Source organism: Panthera uncia, chromosome B4 (assembly GCF_023721935.1).
Source record: "Panthera uncia isolate 11264 chromosome B4, Puncia_PCG_1.0, whole genome shotgun sequence".
In the NCBI taxonomy this organism is placed as follows: domain Eukaryota; kingdom Metazoa; phylum Chordata; class Mammalia; order Carnivora; family Felidae; genus Panthera; species Panthera uncia.
Window position 1 is genome coordinate 28,547,465 of NC_064809.1, and position 23,102 is coordinate 28,570,566.

At 34.8% G+C, this 23,102-nt stretch overlaps 1 protein-coding gene across 7 annotated transcripts in view; it reads right to left on the reverse strand.

The window, feature by feature from the left end:
• EPC1 (enhancer of polycomb homolog 1) overlaps positions 1–23,102 on the reverse strand; it is a 94,352-nt gene that overhangs the window by 28,220 nt on the left and 43,030 nt on the right. For 4 of the 7 annotated variants that reach the window (XM_049624797.1, XM_049624793.1, XM_049624796.1 and 1 more), the window contains exon 2: positions 3,398–3,557. In XM_049624797.1, the coding sequence (XP_049480754.1) occupies positions 3,398–3,557 (160 nt within the window). Of the gene's footprint in view, positions 1–3,397; positions 3,558–16,832; positions 16,982–20,062; positions 21,283–23,102 lie in introns of those variants that run through there. The other 3 variants (XM_049624794.1, XM_049624795.1, XM_049624798.1) reach the window with 3 other exon arrangements.

Here is a 23,102-nt window from a genome sequence, read left to right on the forward strand (position 1 = left end):
TCAGTGGCTACACAAATTGTGGTACATACATATTATGGACTACTGCTTGCCAATAAGAAGGAAGAACTATAATTCATGAAACAAGTTGGAAGAACTCCAAGGATATATATGCTAAGTGAAAAAAGCCACTCTCTAAAGTTTGGACACACACTGCATGATTCTGTTTATGTTACATTCATGAACTAACATAATTACAGAGATGGAGAACACATTAGCAGTTGCCAGGGACTAGGTTTGGCTATAAAGGAGTAACAACATGGAATCCTGTGGGGATGATATAATTGAGTATCTTTTTTTTTTTATTAACTTGTTTTTTTATTTTTTTAAATTTACATCCAAATTAGTTAGCATATAGTGAAACAATGATTTCAGGAGTAGATTCCTTAGTGCCCCTTACCCATTTAGCCCATCTCCCCTCCCACAAACCCTCCAGTAACCTTCAGTTTGTTCTCCACATTTATGAATCTCTTCTGTTTTGTCCCCCTCCCTGTTTTTATAGTATTTTTGTTTCCCTTCCCTTATGGTCATCTGTTTTGTCTCTTAAAGTCCTCATATGAGTGAAGTCATATGATTTTTGTCTTTCTCTGACTAGTTTCACTTAGCATAATACCCTCCAGTTCCATCCACGTAGTTGCAAATGGCAAGATTGCATTCTTTTTGATTGCCGAGTAATACTCCATTGTATATATATACCACATCTTCTTTATCCTTTCATCCATCCAAGAGCCATTGGGCTCTTTCCATACTTTGGCTATTGTTGATAGTGCTGCGATAAACCTGGGGGTGCATGTGTCCCTTCGAAACAGCACACCTGTATCCCGTGGATAAATGCCTAGAAGTGAAATTGCTGAGTCGTAGGGTAGTTCTATTTTTAGTTTTTTGAGGAACCTCCATACTGTTTTCCAGAGTGGCTGCAGCAGCTTGCATTCCCATATAGTTGAGTATCTTGACTGAAGTATCTAACACTAATGTATTATCCTGTGAATTTACAATTACCCAAAATAAAATGTTGAAAGAAATTCAATGGCAGCTAACACCAATTAGCAGACTGTCTTGATTGATATTCCAATGTATACAGCTTTCCAGAGACAACATACTTCAAATTTGTACTGACTAAAAAAGTTTCTTCCCAAATAAGCTACAATTCTGCTGCCATTTTATTGCTATTACTTGGTTACAACAACAGCAAGGTCAATTCCTTTATAAATATTGCACCTTTTGACTCTTCTGACCGTAATTTAATACACTAGTTACCACTAAAATGTGTTTTGTGGGTTTTGGTCATCAATGAGCTATTTGTAAAACATGCATTCCAAATTTTTTTCTGATAGTAATGTTTATGTAAATTGATTAATATAATTTTATTTTACTTAATCCTGCTTTAACCCAAACACATACATTCATATGAGTATTACCTGTGGCTGTGGAATACAATGTGGCCCCAGTTAACATATATAGATCTGATGATGATCTATAACTTTCAAACTCCCATGATTTTTCAGAGAACTAATTTTTAGGTTCTAATACTGATCAAATTTGTTTAAAATGTCTGTGCCATAAATGTAACTAAACATGTGAGTGGGCAAGAAAGCACATGCCACTTATTTGGTTCAAAGTAACCTTTAGTAAATTGGAAAAAATATATATTTATTTTTCCTAAAGGAAATGAAGAAGGTTACATACAAGTTAGATTTAACATCAAGTTAAAAGGCACCAGCGTGGCTCAATCAATTAAGTATTTGACTTCGGCTCAAGTCATGATCTCACGGTTCATGGGTTCGAGCCCCTAATCAGTCTCTGTGCTGGCAGCTCAGAGCCTGGAGCCTGCTTCAGATCCTGTGTCTCCTTCTCTCTACCCCTCCCCACTCATGTGGTCTCTCTCTCAAAAATAAAGAAACATTAAGAAAAATTAAAAAAAAAATATCAAATGCTAATATAGTACTGATAAGAGCCAATACAGACACTATGTGTTTTTTTTTTTTTTTCACATTTAAGAAATAGTAAAATAAATGTTTAGAATTTAGGACAGAAACTAGATCAGATAGAGGAAAGGTTAAATGAGGAAAATAAAATTAATTTTAAATAATTATTCTAAAAACAACACAGATTTATATGGTCCTGAAAAAAGGCTTAGACAGAAAAAAAAATGTTTGGACATTCTGCTGGAAAAATGTCTTAATCATAAAAGTCAACAACATAACAATGAAAGCTGTACAAATTTTACCTATATAAACTTTCAACTATGTTTTTAAGTTGTCAACTACTTGAGGATGGAGTAAATGAAATTTAAGTCTCTTAAGTTTACAAGCTCTCAGCTGTTCATCATCAAATGTGATAGTTATCAAAGGATTATTGCTAATGAAGAACTTATCACTATCAAGTGAAACAAGTTACCAATTAGAACACTAAATTTAGGGATGCCTGGGTGGCTCAGTCATTTGAGAATGGGACTCCTGATTTCGGCTCAGGGAGATCCCAGGATTGTGGGATCGAGCTCGCTCAGCGCTGAGGTTGTTTACGATTCCCTCTATCTGTCTCTGTCCTTCCCCCTGGGCCCCTCTCCCCAGCTCGTGAGCTGTCTCAAATTAAAACAACAACCCCCCAAAATCCACCAAATTTTAAAAAGTAAATAGAATTACAGATCAGAGGTTGGCAAACTATGGTCCAAGGGCCAATACTGGGTTGCCATCTGTTTTTGTCAATCAAGTTTTATTGAAACACAGCTATGCCCATTTGTTTATGTATTGTCTATTGTTGATTTTGCCTTTCAACAGTAGAGCTGAACAGTTGTGACAGACTGAATGACTCTAAAAGGCTAAGATATATACTGACCCTTTACAGAAAAAGTTTGGTGATTCCTGACTTATACTAAGAAGTTCTTTAAGGCTACTCATATTACTATTTCTCAATAGTAAGAAAACCATTTCCACATCTTAGGTATATTCATTATCTGAAAGTAGCATAAGATCATATGTTGAGATGAAACTAAAAACGTAGGATGAAAATGCCATCTTTTTTTGTCAAGTAGAAATCTCAATTTTAAAAGTTGAAAATGTGGTTCCTGGGTGGCTCAGTCGTTAAGCATCTGACTTCGGCTCAGGTCATGATCTCACAGTTTGTAAGTTCAAGCTCTGCATTGGGAGAGCACGAGCCCTGGGTGAACACCACTTCTCTCCCTCTGCCCATGGGATTTTCTCTCTCTCTCTGCCCCTCTTACTTGTGCCTTCTCTCTCAAACAAACAAACAAACAAGTCGAAAATGGGCTCTAGTAACTCTCTAAGCTGATGCCAGTCAATGAAATGGATACCTAAGAAGGCCTTGAACAGGTAAAAGTAAAAACATGTCAAGTTAAGCAGATAATATAGGAAATATAATTATTAAAAGAGTAATTACTTACGCTGTATGTGAATGAGCTGCTTTGGCATCTTAAATTCCCCAGGATAGATAGACTCATAGTAAGCAATATTACTTTCTGCCTCTGGGACTGGTATGACCATATTATCCCTCTTCTCGCCATACACCTGCTGTGCTGAAATAGCCCGCTGAAGATGGTGTTCCTAAAAGAGGAAAAAATAGGTAAGTCTATGTATTTTAAAATAGCCAACAGAACGTATACTTTATGAAGAGGTTTTTACTTTAAAAATAGAAGGACTTTAGGGGCATATGGGTGGTTCAGTTGGTTAAGTGTCAGACTTCGGCTCAGGTCATGATCTCATGGTTTGTGGGTTCAAGCCCCACATTGGGCTCTGTGCTGACAGCTCAGAGCCTAGAGCCTGCTTCAGATTCTGTCTCCCTCTCTCTCTGCCCTCCCCCACTCGTACTCTCTCTCAAAAACAAACATTAAAAAAATTAAAGAAAAATAAAAAGAAGGATTTTAATAGCTTTGAAAGGATGCTGACAATACAGTTAGTGGTAAAAACATATTAAGAAGAAACAAGGTTTTGTTAAATACACTGTATACTTTCTCAATTTAAGAAAGGTATTACACTGAAATTGAGTTAAATTATACAAAAGATTCCAAAAAATTGACTAAACTGTTAAAGTTTGCATTTTATAGATGAAATTCAAAGAAAAAGGGTTAAAACATTTAAATTTGTATGAAGAAAGATATGGATAAAAAATTATTCTAATCTCCTTTTTCATAGAATGCTTCATAAATGTGGAAAAATACCTTCATATACATCAACTAATATCTTTTAAAAGAAAGAGATTATTATCTCCATTTTTAGTTTATGAAATGGACACATTCAAACCTGGTCTTTTGTCTCTATAACCCCTTATGAATTTCCAGATCCCTTTTGAATCATACTGGAGTGAGGACAGGGGTTGAAAGCATAGGCTTCAGAGTCTGTGACTCCTGGAAAGATACTTTAGTTTTCTAAATCTGTTTCCTACAGAAAGAGAAAAATAATCTACTTTATAGAGTTGGTTGGAGGTTTAAGTAACATAAATGTGCCTGAAATGTTTAGTATAATGTGTGGCATATAGCATATAACAGGTACTAAAAATAAACTTTGATTTAGTCACCACACAGAAAGATTTTACCAGTTTGTGATACCACCAGCGCCATAAAAATACCTGTTCTCACCCAGCCCATGTATCATCACTGAATTTTGGTAAATGTTTCATTAAACTGATTTTTAAAAAAATATATAAAATACAAGTTTAAGGACAAAAAAATATTCCAATGGTATGAAAACAGAGAATTCCAGTCCTCATATTCAGGTAAGATTTAAAATTCAGATAGGATTCTCATATGCAACACACAGAGCTTTATTTCTAGGGCGCTGGTTCACTTGATATATCCTGGAGATCTTTCCACACTGACACTTCTACTACAATTTTGCAACAGCTGCCTTGTGTCCTACTATATGGATGTACCTGACTTATTTAACCAGACACCAACTGATAGGGAAAAAACATTACAAAACAAAACAAAACAAAACCCTGGAAACAACCTAAGTGCCTACCTTTTTCCCTGAATGCTACAAAAATCACTCCTGTACTGTTACATACAAGACAGCTTTGTGGCTTGGTGAAAGCACTGCAAATGAAAGTCCTCAAAGGACACATGGGGTTCCAACAAAATACTGCCTGCAGCATCTTAATGAGACTTTTAAATTTTAAAATCATCCATCTAGTTATTTTAGGTTAATTTCTTTATAAGGATGATTAACTTTTTCTTAAATTTTGCTGCTGTTTGCTCATTTTCAAAAGTGCTTTTCTTTCTCGACATTTAAATAGATTATTTCTTTTCTAATATTAAGGAAATTGGCCCCAGGTAATACATTTTCCAAGTATTTTCCTTAAATTTGACTTCTGTTTTTATTTTTTCCATGCAAGAACGTTCTGTTAAATTTATTAATCTTTTTCCTTTATGGTTTTGTCATGTTTAATAAGAGGTATAAATTGTATAGTCACAAACCAGGGTGTACACAAATTCTTTTTTATAATTCAATTTGATCTTTGATTTAGGTTCCCTACTGGCTAATTGTATCTTTATACTTTAGTATAGTTTGTTGTCATATCTACTGGCCCTTATCTATTGACACAGGGTGCTTCTGTAAGCTCCAGCTGGGAAGTCAGTCACATGTATACTTTTTCTATTCTCAGATTCCCTTAAATGTTGAGAAAAATTTTCTTTGACCTCTGCCCTGCATACTTATACCAAACTCAAGAAGGGAGTGGGGAAGCAAGGCACATTACTCTTAATTTGCATTTTGTTCCTAATTTAGAACAGTTAATCTATTATCACTTGTGGAGGTGAACATGAGACATACGGTCTTTTCCTTTTTTTGTATAAGGACAGACGATGGCAAGCCACTTTTCCTAATGTCATGCATAAAATCATCTATTCTCTTTATGATTAAAAATGTGCCAGTATTGGGATGCCTGGGTAGCTCAACACGCGACTCTTGGTTTCAGCTCAGGTCATGATCTCATGGTTTGTGGGATCAAGGCCAGCATCCAGCACCACACTGACAGTAGGAGCCTGTTTGGGATTCTCTCGCCCTCTCCCTCTCTCTGCCACTCCCCTCCACACACACCTCTCTCTCAAAATAAATAAATAAACTTAAAAAAAATGTGCCTGTATCCTAGAATAAATTTCCCTTGCACTTGGGAGTATTCCTAAACTTTTTTCCTACTCTATCCAATCGTCCCTTATGCCAGATTTAACTGATTTTAATAGTGTAGCCTCATACTACATTTCATTATCTAGTAAAGCAACTCCTCCCTCATAATTCCTTTTTCAGAATATTCCTGGCTATCTCATTTATTTTTCTAGATGAACCATAAAGAAAATTACTTTCCAGGTGTGAAATAGAACCCTTAAAATGTTTTGACTTTTATAGGCAATATGGTATGCCGGTTAAGAACATGGACTTTGGCAACCAAGAGTGCTCTGGATCTGAATGTTGGCTCCATGGTTTACTAGCTCTAGGTCTTTAGGACTTGAGACAAGATATTTATCCCAGCATGTTTTATTATCTCTAAGTGTACATTGTGCACTTACCTTATGGAATTGTGATTAAAATGCATGAAACATACTATTCAACATATGGTAGCAAATATGTATCTTTTATTATTAGAAAAACTAAAGAATGTTCTATATGCTTAACAGTTACCATTTATAGTCTCTGTAGCTTGAACAGTGTCCTGTAGATTTTTCCTTATGGTTTTATCTATTTTCCATAACTATGAAACCAAATTTTTATTTATTAATATTAGAGTGAATACTTCCTGCCCTAAAAAACCTTTTTTTTTTTTTTAAATAAAATACTTCCCACAATTTCCTCCTATCTTTAACAGTCAAGAAAATATTTTCCCCCTAATACATGGCTTACAGGGGTAGTGTCATAATGTGTGCAATATACTTTTGAATGGTTCAATTATAGATACATTTTATTATAGAGTAAAAAATAAACTGCAAAACTAACAAGTTTGGAATCTAGGTTGTTCAGCTTTTCTCTAAGTTTGAAAATTTTTATAATAAAAAGTTAGATGAAGAATAGGGTACGAAGGACCCTAACTGTGTAGAGTATAAAAGACTTATGGTTAAGTTCTAAGTCTTTCAAAGCATTCCTCAACAACTGGGATATAGCTATAACTTTATATATCCCTATTTTCCCTTTCCCCATGTATGTATGAGGACTTTAAGACAGGAAGGGGACCAAACACAGGCCACTATGGCTGGAGCATGGTGAGTGAGCGAGAATAACAGATGCTGTCTGCTCGGGGGATTAGCACCAAATCATGCACAGTCATTGGTCATGTTAAGGATCTGTCCTTTTACTAAGGGCAATAGTGGCTGAAAGGTTTTAAAAGATCACCTTGGTTGCTACGTAGATAATAAACCATATTCTATAAAATGGAATATGTGCAGACTTTAAATGGCTCAGAATAATATTTAATATGGAAAAAAAAACAACTTATTAAAAAGTTGTAAAATCTTTTTACATCTTTTAAAAAGATGTAAAAACTGTATGTTCAGGATATTTGTAGTAATTAATCTTTTTTAAAATAAAAAGATATAATTGAACATAAGCACATTCACAAAAAAGTCTAAAAGTAGATGAGCATATATAAAAAACAAATCTCTATATTCTTTTATTCCTTTCCCTGCTTTATTTTTTCACAGCACTTACCATCCTCTGACATCTCATATACCCGTTTACTATTGTCACCCCTTTCTCCTCACCCTCCTCTGCCACCCCAATCTAAGCAGCATGAAGACAGGGATTTTTGTCTATTCTGGTCACTGTTAAACAGCCACCCTAAAACAAGAGCTGGGCACAAAGCATAGTGCTTAAATATTTGCTGAATAAATATGTATGTATGTATGTATGTGTATACACATATACACATATGCACACACATGTATGCACGCACACACACAAAGTTTCAAAGTATAGACACCAAAGAGTTAACAAATTATCTCTAAGTGGTACAATTTTGAAATGCTCTTTTGTACTTTGTTTCCTATATTTTCTAAAATGTACCTATAATACTTTTGGACAAAAAAATATTTGAGTACATTTCACTAAATGATTTTATAAAACAGTGTTGATTTGTAAAAGACGTAATTTATTTGGTTCAGTAAAACCTTCCCCATTTAAGTTAGTTTAGTTCAAGAGTAAAATATACTTGCAGCTTTCTAGGAAAGTATTTTTAAAACCCAAAACTATATACATCTATTTCTAGGAAACAGAACAAATTACATTACAGTAACATCACATTATAAGTGAAAATGAGATTTTTAATTTGAGTAGGAAGATGTAGAATCGTGAAACCAAGTAACAAATGAATAAATGAGAATGAGTTCTGAATTCAATTCAATAAGTTATTGAATGCCTGGACTAAATACCTAAGACAGATAATCCAATTTTCAATTACAATTTATATAGAAAGTTAGATATTCACTGAAGATAAGATCTGTCAATGAAATTTTTGAATACATCTACTTGCAACATTAAATAGGTCAGCTGTGTTCCAATAATTTCAAATAGTCTAGTAAAGAGTATGACAGCTAAAAAAGACAAAATGCTGGATTCTAACCTTAGATTTTTTTTTTTTTTTTTTTGAACTTTAGGACTTCTGAGAGGTCTTAACATACTAATGGAAATTGGGGTTGTTCAAGAACGGGGATGCAGTCCTTCCAAACTTATGACCACAGAATCATTTTTTTTTTTCAGAAAATATCTGTTAATAGCTCATGGAGAACTTCTGTGATAGTTTGGGAAATGCTGGTAGAGAACAAAAACTAGAGATACAGAGCAGAACATCTAGGATTAAATTTGTTCATTAACTCAGTCCATATTTATTGAGTGCCAACCATGTGCCTGGCACTGGGAACACAATGTTGTAAATAAAATACACACAGTTCCTAACATTGTAAAGCTTACACTCTACTAGAGAGCAGATACTAATACAATAGTCTTAAAAATAAATTGTACAGTGTGGTAAGTGCTATGAAGAAAAAGTACAATGTGTTATTGTAAACATAAATAGGAAAAGGATTTCAAGGACAGTATCATTTTCACTAGTGCAAAGCTAACATCTGCAGTAATGGGAGTTACTTAAAAGACTGTTTAAAAAAAAAAAAGGGAGTTACTTAAAAGACTGTTTAAAAAAAAAAACTATGTTTGAAGACTACTTATACATTTGACACAGTGGGGAGGTAAAATTTATACTGTATTTATATTAAGCACAGTTGCAACTAAAAATTAATTACCAAAATACCAAGAACAATTATAATTTTTCATAAAATAACAGAGGCATAAATTCTCAAGTTTGGTTTTACAAGGAACAAAGTAAATAAAATTAAATGATCTAAAGAATTCTTTAATATTTGATCCCACATAAAATGGAGTTAGGTTAACTATAACTTATGATTAAGCAAATAACTTAAAAAGCTTCTTGTACTGCAAGTAATTATGTTTTCTATACATAGCAATATGAACAATAAAAAAGATCTGGAAAGACTGAACAATAATCTTTAGAAAGTTCAGAGGCACATCGTCATGTGTCCATGAAACTTGCTATCATGACACTAAGCTCCGTAAGTATTCACTCATGTTACTTCAGCCCACCTAGTACACAGGAAGAGCATGGGTTTTACAGACAGAATAAGAATACATAAGAATACGTAAGAATCCTAGCTTCCTCATAGACTCCAAGTCCAGCAAGTCACTTTGCTACCTATTTGTATTATTTTGGTTTTTTCCCCCCCTTACCCAACTTTCCCTCTCTTCTCTCACGCAGTTAATGCTTTTTTCTTTTACTCTCCTCTTTGTTACTTTTGCTTATCCCTAGAAAGAGGTTGCCCTTTCGGGTGCTTTTTTATGGTCTCTTTGTTAAATGCATTGGTAGTTAATGTGAAAGGGTTAACTGGTTCTAAACAGGGCATGTCACTTACATTTGAGAAGTCAGAAAATACCATTTTTATTGATTAAATGAGAGTGACATTAGCTATGTGTAGATAAAAATTATCTGAAGGGACAGTATTGCAAAGGTCTCTTAAGCATATGCTCTGTGCTTTTGCTCACATGGATGAATGGCTACCTCTGCTGACATTACCATTCACCATGCCCCCGCTCCTCCATGGAAAATTCCCACTTGTTCTTCTAGGTCTATTTTAAAATTATCTTTCCTCTGCCTCATCTTAGCACAAATGCTCCCCAGTTTGTGCTTCTATAGTACTACATTCTCTATTTAGAAATTGTGTTGTAATTGTATATATACTGATCTCTAAAATGTGGACACTATGTTTAATTAACCTTCAATTTTTTTCCTTTAAAAGATGTATTCCCTTGTATTATTTGGGGACTCTAAATTTTTTTTAAGGATGAAGACTAAATACAATTACCTTTGTAACCTGTTCAGCATCTAGTACTATATTTTGCTTTATTGCAGGCACTCAATACTTTGTTTTATAATATCTAATAAATATTAGCAAACCGAAAAGAGCTATTTAAGGTCATTTTGTACAAATTCCAAAATAAAGATTAAATTATATTCACTTATTAAGTTTTTGTTTAAGCAAATAATGACCTTAACACTTAGACGTAACAACAATTAGGACCACATTTAGACCCTCTGGGTTAAGAAATTAAAACACGCTATTATAAGCAACAATATATGAAATTCCTTATGGGGAAATAAGTGATTACTAATTTATAAAAAGCCACTTGAGAAATTTAACCCCTGATTATTTACGCATGTAGAGCTAGACTCCACTGCTACTTGAACACAAAGGCTGAGCTGCATTACTTTCTCTTCTATTCTCTGATGACATTTCTAAGAACTAAACATCAGTGCCTATTCAGGAACATGGCTTCAGCAAGGACTGTGTAGTTTTCTACATCCAAACACCCAACTCACGATTGGCTCATTAGAAGAACTTTCTGACTGGTTTCCCTGCTTCCATTTTTTACCATTCTTCATAGAATAGCCAATCTGTTAATATGCAAGGCAAGTCATGCCATTGTTCCATTTAAAATATTCCAGTTATTTCTTACCTCATTCAGAATAAAAGCCAAAGTTCTTAAAACTGCTTACAAGGTCCCAAATGATTTGTATTCCCCCTTTTCTGGCATCATTCACTATTTTCCTCTTCATTCACTTTGCTTTTCCATACTAGATTATTTGTTTTTCAAACTTAAATAGCTTGCCCCCTCACCTTCTTCAAGTCTTTGTTCAAAAGTCATCTTTGCACAAAGATCATTCTTTGCCAGCCACCAGAATATCTAAACTTGAGGCTGACAATACCAAATGATGGTGAGGATGTGGAATAACTAGAACTCGCATACACGGTGTCACTGAGAAAAAGGTATGGAAGATCTTACCAAACATACCCATTCCACATGCCCAGTAATCTCACTCGTAGGTTAAATTTACACAAGCCCACAACAAGACGTGAATAAGACTATTCATATGGTTTTATTCATAGTAGTTCCAAAGTGGACACAACCCAGATATCCATCGATAGGACAGATGAACAAACCACGGTATAGTAATGTAGTGGAATAATACTCAGCAACAAAAAGGAACTACTTATACATGCAACAATATGAGTAAATCCCCAAAACACCGAGGTAAGTAAAAATAGCTTTATAAAACAGAGTCCACATTCTTTGAGTCCATTTATGTGAAATTTTAAAACAGCCAAAATTAATCTATGGTGAAAAAAAATCAAAACAGTACTTGTTTCTGGGGAGTGGGGGTAAGGATTAATTGGGAAGGGGAATGAAGATACTTTCAGGGATGATGGTAACAATGCTCCATATCTTGATGAGGGTTGGGTTATGAAAGTATATGAGTTGTCAAAATTCAGCTAGCATATACTATTTGTGAATTTCTTTGTATGTGAATTTTACCTCAAAAGAAAACAACAGTAAATACTGAACTGTATTAATGACATGTATGTTGAAATATTTAGGAAATCATGCACTGATGTCTGCAATTTCCTTTGAAATGCATCAAAAAATGGATGGGGAGATGGATGGATAGGACATAAAGTAGAGTAAAATGTTAACAGTAGAAACTAGCTAGTGGGTATACAGGTCGTCACTGTAAATTCTTGAAACTTCACTGTATATGTTTGAAAATTTTCATAATAAAATGTTGCAAAAAAATATGAAATCTCTCTCATCTCTTAACTCTAGAACACTTTATCCCACCCCCTTGTTTTCCTCTATAGTACTTAGCTCCTTGCAGACTACTGAATTTACTTATTGTTTTATTTGTCTTATCTCCTTCTCCTTAAAATATAAGATCCATGAAGGTAGGAATTTGTTTTTTGCTTAGCTCTGCCATAGGTCTAGAACTGTGCCTAACACAAATACCGAAGAAATATTTATTGAATAGATGAGCCAGTGAATTGCGCCAATTATTTAAGGTCCACAAACTGTTCTGGTTTGGAATAGACTTCATAAAAAAACTAAGATTAAATTTCATAAAAGCAAAGAAACAAATTAAGGCTTAAACACATTTGGCTTTTGTATTTAAAATACTCATGTGAATAGTTAAAATAGTTGAACATATGGATTATTTGGGATGAAAAAGAACAATTCAATTCTTACTATTTTCTACAAGGAATAAATGGTAAAAGAACATAAAACTATTACCCTCTACCCCTTCTCCCACTTAGAGATCAATACTCTGAATTTACTTTATTTCTAGAGTATAAAACAGTAAAATAAGACCTTTGCTAAGGTACATGTAAAATAGTCCAGTGTTGTTTCTTCTCTGCGGTGTGAAATAGTGTCAACTTAGTCCATTTCTTACAAAATATTCAGGACATAAAGTATTATGTAACATGGTCAAAGGTAGCCCCAGACAAAATTAAGCTCAATTTTGTTGCTTGCCTTCTCATTCCTTTTTGCACCTCTTACATCCCTTTAGACTTGGCTTGTGCTGTATTTACTAAGAGCCTGCATGCCCAATGTGCTGACTGGCATGTGAAGGGGAAGGGACTGAAATTAGTTTCTTTCTACTCTCACAGAAGTGACAATCTAAATTTTTTTTAATGTTTATTTATTATAGAGAGACAGACACAGAGCATGAGCAGGGGCGGGGGGGGGGGGGGGGAGGTAGAGAGAGGGGGAGACACAGAATCTGAAGTAGGCTCCAGGCTCTGAGCTATCAGCACAGAGCTGACGTGGGGCTCGAACTCACAAACTGTGAGATCATGACCTGAGCCAAAGTTGGTCGCCCAACCAACTGAGCCACCCAGGCGTCCCACAGAAGTGACAATCTAATTGGAATGCTTCCCTAAAAATTAAATGTAAAAAGGCTCAAAAATCTCTTGTTTCTGGTTATAATCTTTATGCTGATGACTTCTAAGCCTCTGACATATCCTGGAGAGCTAGCTAGTCATCTCTCATTATTTAACACCTTTTAACTCACACAGTCAAATAAAATACAAACGGTGTTTCTCATTTTGGGAGGTTACTACCCTAAATCAACAGTATTGAATAATCAAATTTAAACTTGTCTAAAATTAAATGTGTTTATATAATCTAATACAAACAAAAGCTATGCCAAGATTTAGTCCTTAGCCCTTGTACATATTCACTCTTGCAATTTCATCCATGATCATGGCGTTAACTGCCATTTGTATGCTGATGACATGATTCGAAACCTTAATTTCTAGCCCAGATTTCTGCTAAACTCTAGGCACATGTATAAAGACCTCTTACTATACGTTCCACAGACATACCTCACAGAATACGAACATGAACATCCCCACCTGCTGACTCTCCAAATCTGTTCTTGCTCTCGTAATACCTAATGCAGTGAATTGCACCATCATATATCTAGTCACGCAAGTCAGGAGACTTGATTTTTCCATCTCTCTCTTGCTTCCTACTTCCCCATTTCCAAATAAGGCCATCAGATCCTATAGATTTCTCATTCATTTTATGTCTAGAAATTATTCAGCTTTTTTTTTTTTTAATCCTATTGTTACAGTTCAGGCAGCAACTAGCCTTCTTACTTCTAGTATCACTATCCTCTAATTCCCTTCTAACGCTACTGCCAGGGGCCTTTCTAAAAGTTAGATCCCATCACTCTGACATTTAACCCTTGGTTGTCTACTGCCTTCATGATGAAATTCAAACTTCTTGGCATGATCTAGCTCTAGCTAATTCTTCCAGTCTAACACTTTATTACTTTTTACCGATTTTCACACTCCAACCACAGGGAACACCTAAAAGAACTTGTTAGTGATACCTATATGTGATATTCCCTGTCTTTAAGTCCATCTAAACCTCTCTCTACTCCTTATAATTCTACTAGGATATCTACCCCTTTCAGAAAGTCTCTTACAACTATTACATGACACTTTCATAGTGGTAGAATAGAAAATAGATACAGGTGATTTTTAAAATGTCTGTTTCATAAAAATTCAATTAAAATCCTCATGAAATTGAAAACTAAGCAAGTAAGAATTCAGAAAAAAACTTCCTGATAGGGGTTTCACCCTTAAACTACCTGCCTCACACATACCAGAAGGGACAGAGCACAATAGGTAGGGAAGAATACCAAGAATTAGAACAAGCTCAATAATAAGATATTTTTAAAAAGTCATTCATCTTGGATAAAATATTAATCTTTTTTTTAAAGTAGGCTCACGCCCAGCGTGATGCCCAATGTGGGGCTTGAACTCACGACCTTTGAGACTAAGACCTGAGCTAACAGCTGGACACTCAACTGACTGAGCCACCTAGGTGCCCCAGATAAAATATTAATCTACTTGGAAGAAACAACTTCGTGAAGTCCTTTATAACTTTGGGTATAAAGCCTTAGAATTTATTACTGTGTCTATTAATTCATCTTTCCAGAACTAAAATAGTAATAGCCAACATGTACTGAACATTTATTACATGCCAGGCCTTCGTATATCTTATTTCATTTAAAGCTCATAACAATGTATGTTATATACACACACAGAAAAAGATGTGGCAACTATCATCACGTATTTCACGTATCAGTAAACTTGCCTAAGTTCATTCAATTAGCTGGATTCAAACCCAGCTGTGACTCTAGTATGAACTCTTAACAACTTCATTATATTAATTCCCCAAAAGATGTAGATTCCCCTCAGATTGCTTATTAGATGCAGTTGCTTATTAGATTGCTTATTAGATGCAAGATGTAACTATACAGTGGAGAGACTGGTCCACACCTTGACTAGGTGATCAAAACTAACATTATCAATGAGAGGCAGATAGGTATATGTGCCTCCAGATGTGATACCATGAGAATATGACATCCTTTATGTAATATTCTACCTGGGAGTGCAAAACCTGAATCTAATTGAGAAAACATCAAACTCAAAATGGGATCCTCTGTTAAAAATAAAAAAAATTAAAGAGACTGTAATCTTCAAAGACTATCTGTACCATAAAAGATTAAATACCCACTGAAATATTTAGGAATAAAGGACCATGATGTAGACAATTTAGTCTCACATGGTTTGGAAAAATATATTATGTATGTGCATGTGTTATACAAACACATACAATACATGATAGCATATGAAAAAGCAAACAATAAAGCACATTGGGCAAAATGTTAACAATTGGTATGTATGGGTGTACTACTCTTTCTTACAACTTTTTTGTAAACTTGAAATTATTTCCCAATAATAGCTTAAAAAAAAAAAAAAAGAGTAAAAAGAAAGAGAAAAACAAGACTCCTTGAAATCCAGAGGAAGAGGTACAAGTACTTCTTCCAGAATTACTGCCAAGTAACTGCACTATCTCTGATCACATGTCAGTGAAAGTTTTCTGGCTCTTTAAATTAATTTCCTTACCTAAACTAGATATTATCAGAATACTGTCTTCTGAATAGTTCTAGAGACAGCATTAAGTGTTATGTGAAGAGTTGTGTGATTCATTTTGAGAAATGCATGGACAGGGATAAATAATGTTGAACAGTTTCTGTACAGAAGAATCTTCACAGGTTTTACATATACTAAAATGCACTATGATTTTCCAAATGAGTAATACAGAAGTCAATATATCCTAATTATTACTGACCATTTAGTGTAATTCATCTAAATGTTTGGTGGGACCAAACCTTTAATTTTCAGTATTAAAAAGTATGGTAAGCATTATCATATTAAAAAGTATGGTAAACATTAAATTTATATGTTAAACTGTGGCATATAAAAACCATTCTCTTCTACAATAAGAAAGTCTATCAATTTCGGGAAACATAACCTTATGACTTCACTGTTAACTCATACTGAGGTATTTTTCACTGTTTGTTTTTAAAAAGGGGGGGCTGTTTTTAGACTATGAAATCTCTGACAATAGAACTCCCTTTTATGGACAGTAGTACAGACCAGCAGTTGGCAAACTATAGCCTGGGGGGGGGGGGGGCGCAAATCTGGCTCACCATCTGTTTTTGTAAACAGTTTTAGTAGAACATAGCCATACTCATTCATTTACATATTGCCCATGCTGCTTGTGCCCTACAATAGCAGAGCTGAGTAGTTGTGACAGACTGTAAGAACTGCAAAGCCTAAAATATTTACTATCTGACTCTTATAAAATTTGGAGACTCTTAATATTGGTAGTTATTTACACTGTTTACTTTTGAAGATTTAGCAGTCTGGTTGTGGTAAGGTGGATCACTGACAGACACGAAAGCATGCCCTATTTACATGGTGAAAATGACAGTAAGAAGGGGGAAGTTAAGTTTATTAAGTAAAATTTTATCTCTATGTTTAGACCCTATATTAGATACTTAACCTTCATTCTTAAAATGTAGTACTATACCTATTTTACAGGGAAAGTGAAACTCAGTAAGATTAAGTCACTTGCCCGAAGTGGTGGAAGAAGGATTTGGATTAAGATCTGACTCCAGAACCCCATGGTCTTTCTACTGTGCCTTAATTCCTCCTTCTTGTCTTCTTTTGCCTTCCCCATGTACGGTTGCGTTCTGGCTGGTACTCAGGGGAGGACTCAGAATACTAAGAGAGAAGCAGAAAGGACTTTAAACAGATGAAGAGATAACAACAGCATCATGGCTACAAGGATCAGTGGAAAGCTACAACCAGATAAGGAAATAACAGCAATTCCCCAACTTCTCTTACAGGATTCTCTTTGAGGTGTTTTACTAAATTAATGCTCAAACAGCTTAACTGCTGGTAGTACCCAGGCACCATGGATATGAAGGATGGAGCAGAGCAAGAGTAAGTCCTAGGAGAACCAAGACCAGGTACGTATGTTTCCTGTGTCACTACTCTTAATCATCTATCATCCCTACATACATACAGGTCCACAGTAAAGTATAAAGTATGTTTTCTTCTAATAAGCATTGTTTTACCTTGCTGAATAGACCATAGAAATACATTAAAATTTATACTTATTTTACACTAAAATTTTTACTATACTGGACACTTTATTATATCTCTGATACCACATTTACCAAATGTGGAAACAAAGTAATTTCTTTACAGAAATAAATAGTAATATGAGATTTCCTCCAAAAAGAGAATAAGCTTTGAATTAACAGCTAATTGGGAAGGAGTTCATTTTGGCTTTAAAGTATTTTATTTAGGTATTATTATATAATCTACCATAAAAGAAGTCAAGAGGATACTAAGTGATTTACCACCCTAGAGAGATAAGGATCTAAGAAGAATGAAACAGACTCGTTAGAAACTTGTTCTTCCATCAAAAATAACAGATTTATCTCTTGTATTTTTCTGCAAGTCGATGTAGCAATCAAGACTTAGCTGCTGTTATATTGTTCTTATTAATATTTTGTTTTACCTATCAAAAGTATAAACTTTCAGGGTTTGTATGAATGCTAAGTTTTGTGCATGTTTAAGGTAACTGTGGAAAACACTATAACGTGGCTAGTATACAAAGAAAGTATAGGAAGTTCATACACTAAAACTAATCTCACAAATTTTCTTTTCTTAACTAATACCAAGTCCCTTGGTTTCACCAAAACCATTAAACTCCCAGTGTGATAATTTCTGAAAGCTGTGTCTTGTAGTAGCTAAAAAATAAAAGGTGCTCTGATAGTCTCAAAACTTTCTTTTTAAATTATATGTCTGTTTCCTTTACTTACTCAAACTCACTCCCCCTTTATTTAAACACAGTGGTGGACGAAAAATAAGTATTTTTAATCCCAAATCATTCTAATTTAATGTTATTTTGTGTCATAAATTATCTTCTTATAAATTACAAAACATATTGTATGGAAATAAAATTTGATTTTAATATTAATTTTTTATTAGAATACCCTTTATCAAATAGGAAGACATTTCCAAGGTATACTATTTAAAAGCACACACTCTGATGTCAGAAACCTGGATTGGAATTCCAATTGTGTCACTTAAACTGTGACTTAACTTCTTTAACCCTAAATTTTCTTTTTAGTAAAATGAGGTAACTGCCATTATAAAGATAAAATGAAGAAATGCAGGTAACCTTTCAGCATAGCACCTAGCACATACTTACTAGCTTCAAATAATAGAAATAATGATACCAACTTAACCTTTTTTTCCTTATCATTAAAGGGCAGAAAATGCTACCTAATTTATAAAAACTGCATTGAGGATTAAGTGAAATTGTGTCTATAAAACTGGTGTATTATTGTAACAGCAAATTTCAATAAATGGCTAAGTTATTAATAGACATTGTTTTACTGTAGCTATATGTGAATCAATAAGTTGATAAGACTAAGTTCAAATTTACCTGTGTTTTCTTAAATGAGGTCCTTTCTAACTAATCCTATAAATAAGGACATTTTAAACCTCTTAATTTTTATTGGCAGTCTGTCATTGTTAAAAACAATCCTAACTTCCGAAGACTGTCAAATCTCACTCACTGTAAACTTCAAGAACTTTGTATGACAAACTCAGGCACATTACTATAGTAACTCCACTCACTTTTTCAGCTTTTACAAAAGAACGAGAACTCTATACACTCTAAAGTACAAAAGAAAAAAAAAAACCAAAACCTGCACTGCAGTCGTAAGGAAGCCCTGTTCTCTCAGCTTTCCTGATCAAGTTAAATTCATGGCAGTAATTCACTTCAAAGATTATTTTCACCACACATCTTATCCTACAATGGATATGAGATAACTCACTGGAACATTTTAAAACTAATTTATGCTACCTGAAATAAATTTGGTTTTCTCTTTCCTATGAAGAGAAAAATGCGTAACTTTTATTTGGGAAGGGCAAATGGTTGCAAAACTTGAACAACATACCTACAGCAGTTTTAGATTTAATCTTCACATTTGAATTATTCTCTAGTTAGTATTTATATTCATAAGAGAAGGGAAATTATATTCTTTCTTGCAAAGGTCTTTAGGCTTATATAAACATTGCATGAATTCTCTTATTTCATAGCAGAAAGAGATGAAATAACTAAAGCTTTGAGATAATATTTAAAGCATTACAAAAGCATTAATTAAATCATGCTTTTAAGTTTTATCTTAGAAGCTGCATTAAATTTGGTCAGAATAAAACTGACTCTTCTATACCTAAACAAAAGTAATATACTTTCATGATCCCATTTTAAAGAAGCAAACTATGGCAGACACTGCCAATTTTTTTTAACCCCATAAAGGCAAATTTTCCAGTAATAAATGCCACCAAAGGGCTGATGTTAAACACCTGTACTTAATTAGAAATTTACGCTTATCTCAATCTGATGATGCCAACCAAAGTATACCTTCTAGTAAGAGATATTTATATTATAATCTCACCAAACCATAGTAAGAATACAAAACTTATGATTTAAATGGACTAAAGGAGGATAGGTTAAAAACCTTAGGTTCAGAACATAGCTTACTGAAGGTATACCTTTTATGTCTTCACAAATGTCTTCAAATACCCTCCTTTCTTCATCCTCTTTTCCCAACACACAAAGAGAAATACGGAAAGTGTAATGGATAGCCCTTAGTTCTGTTCATCAAATTATTCCTGGCTGCCTCCCAGGCACACAGTAATATTGTGCTTTCTGGCTCTCCTGTGGCTGGTGGGACTAGGTGCCTAATTCTGGCCAATGAGTTGTGAATCAAAGTGACTTACTGTATCTAGGCCAGAGTATTTTGCTGCTGGTGAAACACTCGCAATCTCCTTCTGTCACCATACTTGAGATGTTGACTGCTGCCATCTGCCTAGTTCCCCACCTGATCCATGAAAAAATGTTACATAAAACAAGAAATAAACTTTTGAAGCTGCTTCTTATCACATCAGAACCTAGTTGATCCTGATATAAATTGGCTCTAGAAGTGGGATACTGTTGTAACGCAAAGACTAAAATATATTCCATTAGTTTGGGGGCCAAGCAGGAAGGACACTTCTCAGAGGATGGAAGGATGATAATCCATATTAGGGAGTACAAATTATTTGAAATAAAAGGCAGTTATAGTTTGAAAAGCAAATAATGTACTTAATAAAGCTGTAGTTTTAGGAGAAGAGGTTAAAAAAACAACACCAAAACGGTGTGCTGGTTGCTCTGTGTTCAGTATTGTAAGTAACAAATTTAAAAAACGGATTAGTTTGTAAAACAAGAATGACAGGGACTTGTAGCATTTGAAGAATGTTTCTCCATCTGAGTCATAAGTAAAAATCAAGAAGGCTATTGACTAACAAAGGAAGAGCAGCAGACCTTGAGGGTAAGTTTCAGCTCAGAGCAAAACACTTGAATTGATTAGAGTCTCAAAAGCAGAGACCCAATTAAAACTGTGTTAATGCTTTCAGATGAACAAAACAGCTCTGAGGAAAAAGAAAGGACATTAAGGGTGTAGCTTTTCCAGCAAAAGTTAATAGGTTTATGCTACTAGCAATTAGGAGACTGGCATCTGATAAAGAACTATGAATACAGGCTACTAGCATACTGAGCTTAAATGAAAACACATTAGAAGCCTACTACAAAGTTGTGCTGCCAATTAACAAAAATCAAAAGCCCATATTAAAATCTGACTGATTTAGAAGTATACTTGCATTACCTCCCCTAATATTTTCTAATACCTACTTCAGATGAGGCTAGGGAAGATGATGGAGAATTAAAGAATGCCAAGAGCCACAACAAACAATGGACTGGAGAGACCTTCCAGAAGAGCAGATTTAGTACCCAAATAAGAATATTCCCCATATCCAGAGGAAAGGGACCCTTTTAAAAGTCAGCCTGGTGAGATTTTTGAGTTGCTTTAGATTAGGGAGTGCTATGTTTTCCTCTCATTATCCAAATGGGAGTGTTTATTGTGGTTATCATACCACAATATATATCTGATGTATACTGGGTGTATTTACAGTGGGGGGGGGGGGCTGGGGGGGTGGTAGCAGGCAGTGACGGAGATAGTATTTTCATTCACACGTTTCCAGATCAAGAAAAAAACACATCCAAACTGGATGCAGAGAATTATGTACATCACCTGGAAATCCTAAGACTTCAAGCTTGACGCAGTTTAGCTAGGACTTTTGGGCGGGTTCACTGGGAGAGGAAAAGAGTATATTTTGCTTTAAAGACAGTGGTTCAAATCTTTGGTTGATGAGAAGGGTAGATCTGTCATTGGTGTTGTTTGCCGGATATTTTTTCTTTGCCTTCTGGTCATATGGTAGGGCTGTACCTACTGGTCCTTTTATAGTTAGGTGGAACCATGTGGCTCCTTCTGGCCAATGAGCTGTGAGCCTATGTGACATTTAATTTCCAGCCAGAGCATTAAGATCCAAGATAAGAGATCTTCCAGAGCTCTTTCCTCTATCACAGCATCCAGCCAAATTGAGGATGGAGGCTGCTCTTTCAGCTGAATCCCAGAGTTGGAGTCACGTGGAACAGAACCTCCAAATCAACCTAATGGACAATGAAGCTAGAAATCAATCTTTGTCCCATCTGATGAAGGGAAACCATTAACACCACTGAACATCTGAGTCAGAGGCAAGCTTACATATCAACTAGTTCCTTCTACAAATGACAAAAGTGAGGTCTAGTAGTTAAGTGACCTGTCTAATCACATGTAACCACATGGTAAAAAAATTTGATGGAAATACCACTATTGTCCTGTAACTCTAAATTATAATGGGATTTATGCTCTTAATCTTTAAACACAACTCGGGATACACTGAACTAGAGATATATGAATAAATTAACAGGCCAATAATGTACCCATTTATTCAACAAATAATGAAGAAATTTAAGCTCAAATGCCAAAGGTACTTGGACCCAAGAATCACATGGTAAAGACTAAGCAAATAATCAAATAAATGAGATGGAAGTTTGTAACAGTAATTGCTAAAAAGTTATGTTATGGGAGAATGTAACAGACCTATCCTAACGGATAGATACCGAAGGAGGTGACCTGGAGCTGAGATCTGAGATTACTAAACCAACCTGTAGAGAAATAATGTATCAGCACATGGCAATAAATGATCCTCCTGTGGATGGAGGGACCTCAAAGGATTTGGAGGAACTAAATGAAGGTAGGGGCCAGGTTACATAAGGCCTAATATATAAGCCACTTTAAGAGCAATGGGAGCTCTTCAGAGGTTTTCAGCAGGAAGCGACACAATGAAATTTCACAGTATTCAATGGACCACTGGTTTTGCTAATACTGGGGAAGGCAGTAATTGCAGTCTTGGGAAGACTTCTTAGGAAAATACTTAAGTCTAGGCAAGAGTATGATAGTACTTTGAATTAGGGAAGTGGCAATGGAGACAACATCTGAATTATTTAGGAATTGTTATTCAGGGTATTTTAAGTTCTTGCTACCCTACCTGAACTTTCCTCTTGATTCTCTAATTTCTCCACTGTAATTCATAATAAATCTGAATGCATTAAACTGAAAGGACAGCATAACACCAAGATGTTATGGGTAGCATAACATATTTATATCAAAAGGATGCCTTTCCAACAGCTCCCCCCCACCCCCATACTTGTAGAAGATACACAGCTATTAGGAATGAGTGGTCATCTTATTTCATGCCACTTTATACAGTAAACATTAGATTATATTCCATTATTTCCTAACCGATAAGGCTTTCTAGATCCAAATCTTAGAAATTACAGATGGTTTTTATTCAAACTTAAGATTTATTCCAGGAAAGATTTAAGGTAGCTGGGCAGAAA